Source organism: Microtus ochrogaster, unplaced genomic scaffold (genome assembly GCF_000317375.1).
Source record: "Microtus ochrogaster isolate Prairie Vole_2 unplaced genomic scaffold, MicOch1.0 UNK41, whole genome shotgun sequence".
NCBI classification, from domain to species: Eukaryota; Metazoa; Chordata; class Mammalia; order Rodentia; family Cricetidae; genus Microtus; species Microtus ochrogaster.
This window is the reverse complement of record NW_004949139.1, coordinates 2,864,916-2,876,070: the sequence shown is the minus strand read 5'-3', so window position 1 is coordinate 2,876,070 and position 11,155 is coordinate 2,864,916. Positions and strand designations below refer to the sequence as shown.

Here is an 11,155-nt window from a genome sequence, read left to right as displayed (position 1 = left end):
ACCAGGGATCACAGCATCTGTGCTTCGGTTTGTACCCACAGAGATGAGGAACAGTTTCAGGCTCTTACCTACCATTGCAAAATCATACCTATAATAACAGCTAGTCTACAGGCTGAAAACCTTCCAGAACAAGGAAGAATGAATTTCATGGTCCCTACAGCAAGTAATCTGAGAGATGTAATGTGTAATATAGATTTAGTGTCAGTATATTCCTCTTGCAAAAATTAACTTGTCGACTTCCCACAGGGCAGGGTTTCCTGCCCTCTCTTAAGGAGGGAGGGGGAGGGAGGAGGGGCAGTGTGAGAGCGGGAAAGGAATGGGAGGAGGGGAGGAAGTGTAAATTTTTTGAATGAAAAAAAATTAACTTGTCATCCATTCAGTCAGTAATACTGCACTAGGTTGCCATAGTTTAAATAGATGGTCACACAATTTGCAAAGAATCTATAGATGTCATCAATTAAAAATATATAGTTTTCTATTCCATCTGGAACTCTATTTATTTAAAAATATTATTTTAGAAATAGATGTATGTTCAAAGTCCTGCTTGAATCCAGATATAAAAAACAAAGGGAAACATACAACTTCTTCTGTAAGAACTGAGTGTGGGGATACATGCCAATGATCACAGCATTAGGGAATCTGAGTCAGGAACATTTGGGTTTGAGGTCAGTTTGGCCTATATAGAAAAACTTTTTCTCAATAAAATAAAACAAAAGAAGAGAGAAGAGGAAGGAGGGAAGGAGGCAGGAAGAAGGAGGGAAAAGAAGATGGAAGTGGAAGAAAGGCAAACTGGGAGGGGAGGAGAGAAGAAAATGAGGGGAAGAGGGTAGGTGGGAGAGAAAAATAAATGAAACCAAAGGAAGAAATGCGATTGAATGATAGGTGCTTTTTTTATGTGTAATAGGATGCAAAAAATTACCAATGTGCTATTAAGTTTTAGAGAAAATAAATTTAATTTCCATAATTCTTGATGCTAATTGTAAAATAAATACACATCTTTATGAATTTACTTAATAAAGACACCTAAATGCTAATACCTACTGTTGTTAAAAAGGCTTACAGTCTTTTAGTTTTCTTTTTTGCAAAAATGTTTTTTATTTTATTTTAATTTTTCAAAAAAAACCACAACTTTTTTCATTTTACATACCAATCCAAGTTCTCAGTCTCTCCCCTCCCCCCATTCCCTTCACCTTCTCCTGACCCCAGCCCCCATCCACTTTTCTGAGAGGGTAAGGCACATTGCTTTGAGGAAGGTCCAAGGCCCTCCCTACAATATCTAGGCTGAGCAAGATATCCATCCAAAGAGAATGGGTTCCAAAAAAGCCAGAACAAGCAGTAGGGATAAATCCTGGTGCCAGTACTAGTGGCCCTGCAGTCTGTCTCAGCCATACAACTGTTACCCACATTCAGAGGGAATAGTTTGGACCTATGCTGGTTCCTTCCCTGTCCGGCTGGAGTTTGTGAGCTCCCATTAGCTCAGGTAAACTGTTTCAAGGGGTGTCCCCTCCACGGTCTTGACCTCTTTGCTCATATTCTCATTCCTTCCACTTTTGAACTGGACTTTGGGAGCTCAGCTTAGTGATTCGCCATGGGTCTTTATCTCTGTTTTCATCAGTTGCTGGATGAAGTTTCTTTGGTGACATTTAAGTTAGTCACCAATCTGACTACAGGGCAACAATGCCAGTTCAGGCACCCTCTCCTTTATTGTTTGGGTCTTATCTGGGGTCATCCATGTGGACTTCTGAGAATTCTCTAGTGCCAGGTTTCTTGCCAGCCCCATCTCTGTCCTTCCTCAATGTCGACTATCCAATTTGCTCAAGTTCCCCTCCCCTACTCACCTCCTCTTCCCCTTCTGCCCTCCCTTCTCCCTCCATCCTCAAGCTTTGAATTTTATCAGGAGATATTGTCTATTTCCCCTTCCGAGGGGGGAATCTATATATGCTATTCTTAGTCTTCACCTTGTTGCTTAGCTTCTCTAGGGTTGTGAACTATAGGCTTGTGATCCTTTGCTTTACAGCTAGTATCCACTTATGAGTGAGCATATACCATGTTCATCTTTCTGGATCTGGGTACCTCTCTCAGTATAGTTTTTTTTCTAGTTCCATCCATTTGCATGCAAATTTCAAGATGTTTTTTATTGTTTTTTATTGCCGAGTAGTACTCCATTGTGAAAATGTACCACATTTTCTTTATCCATTCTTTGGTTGAGGGACATTCTAGGTTCTGGCTATTGCAAAAAATGCTGCTATGAACATAGTTGAACAAATGTCCTTGTAGTATGATTGAGCATCCTTTGGGTATATGCCTATGAGTGGTATTGCTGAGGTAGGTTGATTCCGAGTTTTCTGAGAAACCACTATACTGATTTCCAGCCTCATTGTACAAGTTTGAACTCCCCACATCAATGGAGGAGTGTTTCCCTTACTCCACATCCTCTTCAGCATAAGCTATCATTGGTATTTTTATCTTAGCCATTTTGACTGCTGTAAGATGGTATCTCAGAGTCATTTTTGATTTGTGTTTCCCTGATGGTTAAGGATGTTGAAGAGTTCCTTAAGTTTATTTTAGCCATTTGTGATTCTTCTGTTGAGAATTTTGTGTTTAGCTCTGTACCCCATTTTTCAATTGAATTATTTTGTATTTTGAAGGCTAATTTCTTGAGTTCTTTACTTATTTTGGAGATCAGTCCTCTGTCTGATGTGGGATTGGTGGAGATATTTTCCCATTCAGTAGGCTGCCTTTTTGTTTTATTGACTGTGTCCTTTGCTTTACAGAAGCTTCTCGGTTTCAAAAGGTTCCATTTATTTATTTTTGCTCTCAGTGTCTGTGCTACTGGTGTTATATTTAGGAAGTGGTCTCCTGTGCCCATGCATTGAAGGCTACTTCTCACATTCTCTTCTATCAGGTTCAGTGTGGTCAAATTTATATTGAGGTCTTTAATACATCTGGACTTGAGTTTGTTCATGGGATAGGTATGGATCTGTTTGCATTCTTCTATATACTGACATCTGGTTATGCCAACACCATTTGTTAAAGATGCTTTCTTTTTTAATTGTATAATTGTAGCTTCTTTATCAAAAATCAGGCGTTCATAGGTGTATGGATTAATATCCAGGCCATTGATTTGAATCCATCTGTCAACCTGTCTGTTTTTATACCAATACCAAGATGTTTTCATTACTGTAGCTCCATAATAGAGCTTGATGTCAGGGATGGTGATGCCTCTGGAAGTTACATTTTTATACAGGATTGTTCTTGCTATCCTGGGGTTGTTTTTTTTTTTTTTTTTTTTGGTTTTCCATATGAAGTTGAGTATTGTTTTTTTTTTAAGGTCTGTGAAGAATTGTGTTGGGATTTTGATGGGCATTGCTTTGAATTTATAGATTGCTTGTGGTAGGATTGCCATTGTTGTTATATTGATCCAGGGGTGGATTTCTGTCCGTTGTGGTGAGTGGAGTGTTGAAATCTCCCACTATTAGTGTGTGGGGTTTGATGTACGATTTAAACTTTAGTAATTTTTTTCATATCTGGGTTCTCTTGTATTTGGGGCATACATGTTCAGGATTGAGACTTCATCTTGATGGATGGTTCCTGTGATAAGTACAAAGTGTCCTTTTCTATCTCTTCTGATTGATTTTGGTTTAAAGTCCTCTCTGTGTGGTTGTGATAGAAATTTTGCATACTAATGAAGGACACATGTTTTAAGACTTTGGCAATACTGGAAGGCAATGGAAGCTGATGGGATCCACAACAGAACATTATGTCATGGGGTTTGACATTGGAGGGGTCATTAGGGATCCCAGCTCATTATTTCTCTTGGCTTCCAAGCTGCCATGAGGCAAACAGGCCTCCAGCAGACCCTCTTGCCATGAGGAATCAACTCAAAGCAACACAACCAAGTGAGCGGAACCAGAACCCTGTATCCACTTGTAAGACTTTCTTTTTCTTTAGTTGCATGTCAGGTAACTTGTTACAGTGATGAAAACCTGACTAGAGTTAAACAATTACACACGCATACACACACACACACACACACACACACACCTGAACACACATATGCAGGCACACACACAAAATGGAATTTGGGGTGTGTGTTATTCTTCTAATTATCCTGAAATCTAGGGGACAGGATTCATTCACAAGTGGCCTGAAACACCAGACAAGGCTCTTACACTGAGCAGTGATAATGTATTGAGCATCCATAGACATGGGGAATATACAACATGCACTGGGCTCAGATTTTGTCTTCTAGTCAGGAGAAATAGATGTGAAAACAATATAAATGCAATTCATGTGATCCCACTCATGCAGCCACTCTGGACGTTAAAGTGAGTGAAAGGTTATAACTGAGATCCAGAAATATTATTTAAAATAAAGTAATGGTGGCAATTTTAGGTATAGAAGTTTAATTCATCAGATATATAAAAGTGGGAAGGACATGTGTCAGCATTTGCAAAGACATGAATCATGGGAGTTCCAAAAGAAACAGTAAAGTGGTTACAGACAGACAAAGATACGGCAAAGCCTAACACAGTGGCTGTGTTCTGAGGAGCTCAGGTTAAGGTTACAGGATATGAAGAGATCCCTCACTGTTTCCACCAAGAAATCCTGAGCGAGGGCAGAGGAAATACCCTGATGGAATTCAGAAATCTCAATCTCTCCCTCTCCCTCTCCCTCTCCCTCTCCCTCTCTTTTGCCACCACTGTGAATAACCACCCTCACCACTCATCACATGCATCTATCTTTGTGTCATTCCAGGGCACGAATTGTTCCAACTTTGGTGTCTATTTCTCATTTGTTAGCAGTTTTTATAGAAATAAATCTCCTTATAATATTTTCTTACACTGTTACTTAGGATAGCTTTCTCCCTCCCTCTCCCCATGTCCCTACCATCTATCCCCCATGGGCCGTCTACCTTGTATTCTATTGCTATTGTTACTAATTGATGTGGCAGGTGCTAAGTACTTCCATAAACCAACTCAATTTTTCCTGGATTATCTAGCTTTCCTGACCTCACCTTTTGATTATTTTTCTCATCCCTGGTCCTCCTTCCTTGGAGTCCTGGACTGAACCCAGCAAGAACCACTGGTCTAGTTCAAACTGTGTCTTTCTTGTTTCTATTGAAAAGCATGGTACAGAAATTTTATGGGAAATTTCCCTATGATAGATTAATCAACGTTAATTCCTTTGTTCTCATTAGTCAAAAACCAACAATGTAATGAGATTGTTGTTCAATTTCACCCAAAGATATCTCTGCAAAATTATGGTGACTAAGTTCTTAACATGCTTTTGGAGACAAAGCTTAGGAACCTTTGGTATTAAAGGGAAATCAGTTTTGAGCAGTGTGCTTTAAAGCATTTAATTTATCATGATTGTACTAGACAAAGAACTTTTCTTTGAGCAATGTACAGAAGAATTCATATTCTGGATTTTCCAAGGACTGCATTAACACATTAATTTTAATTGAAAGAAACAAAACTTAAAACTACAATGCTGAGCATTACTTTGAATCAATATATAAAAGACAGAAATGTTAGTTTATATGAGAAAGAAAATGCATTGGGAAGTTTGTTTTGCTTCTGCATTCCACAGCAACGCTTGCATCTGTGTGTCAGACAGGAAACACACAACATAATTTTGATTGATACACAGGTCAAGTCAGGAGATCTCAACTCTATACCCATATCTACAAAGCATGACATTTATAGCTGTAATGAGTCATTGAAAATTAAATGAAATTATTTTTGTAATAGTAGGACTATAAGTAGTCTTATACTGCATACTATCCCTGCATGCACCAGCCCATGGAGGTGTGTTAATCAAGAGGAAGACTGATAATTTAAGTCTAACTCTGTGTCATTTTGGAAAATTACTCCACTTCTTTTATTCTATCCTGTGGTTTCTACTGGCATTAAGATAACACAATACATTAATTTTATAGTATTATATAAAATGATCTGCCAGCCATTTACCCCTTAGCAGTAAGCAAGCAAATTTCCATACAATAAACAGCACACATAATCTCCAAACTGATGCTCTTCTGTGTATGGCCAACTAAAAACCTATAGTCTCAGCTTAGTTAAAGGCCACCAATTCCAGATATGGTCTGAACATGAAACATCTCCCACAATCATATAGGTCCAAGGCCTGTTCTCCACTTAGTGACACTTCTTTAGAGGTAGAACGTGACTGGATGAAGTCGGTCACTGGGATTCTGTCTTTGGAGCTAAAGCTCTTTCATGGTTCTGTCCTTTCTTTCCCTTCCTACTCACCATTTGGTAATATGCTATCATGCACCAAATTTCTAGGTCTTCAGCAGTGGAACCAACTGAGCATGAACCAAATAAATCCTCACTACCTTAGTGTGTGTATGTGTGCGTGTTTCCAGAAATTTGTAACTGTGATGGAACACTAATGGGCACATAGCTTACTGCATGGTAAAACTCTATGTGATTTTCTTATATTTTCTGATGTTCTATATTCTAGTGACAGAGAGCCCACTCTACACAAGTTGATCAAGTTCTACCCTTAACTCAAGATCAGTTAAGATTAGCCAACAAGGCTTTGAAACAACCAATTTTCCCAGAAACTGACTGAGAAAGTGTTTATAAAATAGTTTATCTTATATGGTTAACAGTTAGGGAAGAGCTAGAGTCAGGGCAGTAGGCTAGGATATTGGGGCACTTATGTCTCTTCATCTCTCAGATGAAAACTGTCACTTGAGGACATAATTCCACAATATTTTATTTGTTATCTGTATTTTCTTTGTTATCTGTATTTTCTTTGTACATAACAATATTTTATTTGTTATCTGTATTTTCTTTGTAAATTGTAAGCCTCTCTATGTATACAGTTTTAAAAGCACAGGCGTATGAATGACTGCTACAGTCATGCTTTATCCCCAGATTCAAGTGATTCTTTTATTTTATACTTATTCTATAATCAGAAACACCAAACATCAAAATACATAGAAGTTTTTCCACTGAGAAAAGATAAACATCAAGGTATACATATACTAATTTCCATGACCTGATAATGGCACCTTGTATGCACATGTTAAAGTATCACATTGTGCACCTTAGTTAATTAAGTACAACTATAATCCATCACACTCTATTGCTGAAGACACCACACATCTGAGTTATAGAACAGAGAGAAATCAGTGGGGTATTGATCTGAGAGCTTCATTCCTCCTGCCTTGCTTTCATTTATCTACAAAATGCTAGGCATAATCTTACTCATCTGGAAACTCTATGAACTATAACAATGAGTATCGTGGCAAAATATGTCTTCTGCTGAAATAAAGGCTCAAATGTTATGGGAGTAAGTGACCGTTTTCTGATCAGATTTAAGGTCCTCTCAACTATATAGAGCTCATGCCTGGCAACATTACTGGGGCCAAGAACCTGTGGCTAGATTGCCATAGGCCCTAGGGATGAACCTACTGTTATTCTGCTAAGTGGGCACAGTGTTAAAATGAGTTCTGATGCTCATTGCTATAACTAGATTAGTACATCCATCAACTCACACCAGAGAAGTTTCTGTTTGCAGTAGATGGCAATAAATACAGAGACCCATAACTGGTCAGTGCTCAGAGAATAAGAGATCATGGAGTAATAAGTCCATATGGGCAATCTAGAGAGCAGCCTTCCCCACAAGACTCAGGGATCATCACAGAGATTGTGGAAGCATTGCATGAGTCAGAGGTGATGACTGATAATGAAAGGAAATGGGGTTTACTCAGACACGATAGTGCACATCTGAACTCACAGTGGTGTAGCATAATGCACAAGAAACAGAGCACAGCAATATGGAGAGCCAACTATTTATGAATGCTTTGGCTTCCTTTATCATCCAGTACTCCTGGGGACCACTGTTCATTTGAGATGATAGTTTAATACCTTTGGGGAGTCAATGGTGGTACCTTCCATTTTTATACAAGCTGTTTCTTCTTGTCAGTTTCCCCAGGGAAATACACATCATACATATAATCTCACAGTTCAGTTGAAACTTATTATAAAGGCCATAGGTCCCTTGATAGCCTGTTCTATGGGTGCTAGCAAAGACCTAGGAAGTTACTGATTCCACACAGCCCTAGGAAGATAGATGAGGATGTTCACTGTGTTGTCTTTGTATTTTGTTTATTGCCTACACACAAATATTAAAACAGCTTACAGATAATTAAGGTGATAGTATACTCTACCCTACCCTTGGGGATGCATATAATATTATCAAGCAGTTTGTAGCTATATATTGTAAGTATTCCTCTTAAATAGAGTTGAAATTCACGAAATCAAAGATTTAACAAAAGAAAAATGGCATGAGAATGATAAATTAAAAACAAATTACAAGATATTTATTAAAAGAAAGCAAATATTGTGTTCAATTTGACTGAAAACCTTAATAAGGTAAGTAACATTGCTACTCTTTGATTTTACTTATCCTATAAATTAATTAAGTAATTTTTAATTTTAAATGAATAGAGCTTTAAAACACTTATGCCTGTGGAACCATCTGCCTGTCTAATTCTGTCTTCTACCTTGTCCTCACACTAACATCCACCACTCCATACTATTTGGAAAGGAGCAAATCTACATTCATGATTTCCTGAGAGATCTGTAGCTACTGAGGGAAACTCCCTGGAATGACTCTCCACCAGTCTACCAAGTTGACACAGCCTGGCGTCAATGAAAATGCTTAACTCATCTTTCTGGGATCTCTTTGCTCTCTTTACTGTGCTCAATCCATGATGCTTTCAGACTAATAAGCTTTCAGGCTTATCAGTTGAACTCTCTCCTTTATATAAAATTCACCACCATCTACTGGACCTATAACTGCAGTTTATAAATTTGTATATTTATCTAAATTATCTTTTTTCATAACATCCTCTTACTGTTTACAGCCTTCATTAGTCACATTAAGTCTCATCTCATTATTGCCTTAAATGATAAATTCTTGAAAATTAAATAAACGGCCACCTCATTTCTGCACCCATTTCCTAAGCTCTGCTGCAGTGCCGGTTTCAGGTGGCAAGTGCACCTGCTTTCCTCCAGATCACTACCATACTCTGAACTGACCTCGAATGTTTTAATACACACTAAACTCGGCAGCTCATGCAGTTCAGCTCTGTGATCAACATGTACATGGGGAAGCCATGGTCTCTTTGTTTTTATGATTCTCATAAAGCATTCAGACTTCCCATGACTTAGGAGATATAACCCTTCCCTTAAACTTTCACAATATTCTGTCTTTGTTAATTTTCTTTTAATAATCTGTTCTCTTTGTCTGTTTTTCTATTCTGTGGGATTAAAATGATCGATTTCTAGAGATCTAAGTCTGGAGTGTCACAAGGCAGAACAAATACACGAGTATATTTACATAGGTTTCCCTTGCACACTTTAAACACAGCATATTCGAATCCAATGCACTTCTTTTTCTGTGTTCTAGGACCTGAGTCTCCCACACTGAAGCATTCCTATTTTCTACAGTCCCAGAAATGACTATCTGTGCAAACAATTTTGTGGAACTTAAAAGTCTGTGAATATGTGTGTGTGTGTGTGTGTGTGTGTGTGTGTGTGTGTGTGTGTATGTCCAAAATTATGTGAACCTATTTGCTTGGTTTAAAGAGGAAACATTTTTTTTTTGCTAAATGTCTCTAATCATATTGCTAGATTAATAAATTTTAGTTTTCTAGATAACAATTTATTTCCTAGAGTGATTATTTTTAATCAGAAAATCGTCTAAACACTTTTTATGATACTAAAGTTTGTTACTTCTTTGGATGTGAGTATTGTAAAGTCAAATGCTACAAATGCAGGACAACACAGCATTCCTGAGCAACTTCACAATGAAAACACCAACTTTCTTGTTGACTGGCGTTCCTGGCCCAGAGTCTGCTCATGCCTGGATCTCCATTCCCTTCTGCTGCCTTTATGCCACCGCCCTCTCTGGGAACAGCATGATCCTCTTTATCATTGTGACCCAGCAGAGTCTGCATGAACCTATGTACTATTTTCTCTCGATGCTCTCAGCCACTGACCTGGGTTTGACTATTTCTACAATGTCAACCACTCTGAGGATCCTGTGGTTTCGTGCAAATGAAATCAATCTAAACTGGTGCGTTGTTCAGATGTTTTTCCTTCATGGATTCACATTTATAGAATCTGGGGTGCTGGTGGCTATGGCTTTTGACCGTTACATAGCAATCTGCAATCCTCTTAGATACACTACAATTCTTACTAATTCTAGAATCATTCAGATGGGTTTCCTAGTGATTATGCGTGCTATAGTATTAATAGTTCCCCTACTTTTGCTCCTTAAGCCCGTTTCTTTCTGTAGAGTGATTACCCTCTCCCATTCCTACTGTTATCATCCAGATGTGATTAAGTTAGCATGTTCAGACACTCGGGCCAACAGTATATGTGGATTAGTTGATCTCCTTCTAACCACGGGAGTAGATACTCCATGTATTGTCTTGTCTTATATACTGATCATCCGTTCTGTCCTCACTATTGCCTCTTCTGGAGAACGGTACAAGGTCTTCAGCACCTGTGTGTCCCACATTGGAGCAGTTGCTATTCTCTACATCCCTATGTTTAGCCTGTCCCTGGTGCATCGCTATGGTCAGTCAGCCCCCAAAGTAGTCCATTCGATGATGGCCAATGTTTACCTTATTTTACCCCCTGTGCTCAACCCTATCATCTATAGTTTAAAAACAAAACAAATTCGAAAGGCTATCCTTTGTTTGCTCCTTACAAAATAAAGAGATTACTCTTAACTTCTGAAAAACATGGTGTGGTTTTCTTGCTGCAAAAGCAACTGTGGGTGGAGAATCCCCATTAGATGTGGCAGTTTCAAAATTTTTAATTTATTTAACAATGGTTAATGAATATTAAATGCTTTATGGTTAAAATACAAGGATGTTATGCTATCCCAGGAGCTTTATAGTCTAACTATGGTAATGCAAATAATGATGAAGAAATCTATTCTTCAAAATAACTGACATTCCCTGACAGTTTTGTTTTTGGTTTTCTACTAATGACTCACAAGACATATTTTACCTATCCTTCAAAGCAGTGAAACAAAATATATAACATTATTTACAATGCAATTAAAATTCACACTATTTGTTATTGAAGGTCTGGAGACATTTAGG

The 11,155-nt window shown here is 38.1% G+C and overlaps 1 protein-coding gene across 1 annotated transcript; it reads left to right on the top strand.

Annotated features, from left to right (window-relative positions):
* Positions 1-9,802: 9,802 nt before the first annotated feature.
* LOC101979249 (olfactory receptor 51F1-like) lies at positions 9,803-10,762 on the top strand. The gene has a single exon (XM_005368839.1). It carries the CDS (start codon positions 9,803-9,805, stop codon positions 10,760-10,762), a length of 960 nt encoding a protein of 319 aa, XP_005368896.1.
* Positions 10,763-11,155: the final 393 nt, after the last annotated feature.

Coding starts and splice junctions, on each gene's coding strand:
- LOC101979249 (XM_005368839.1), top strand. CDS start 9,803: ATGCTACAAATGCAGGACAACACAGCATTCCTGAGCAACTTCACAATG.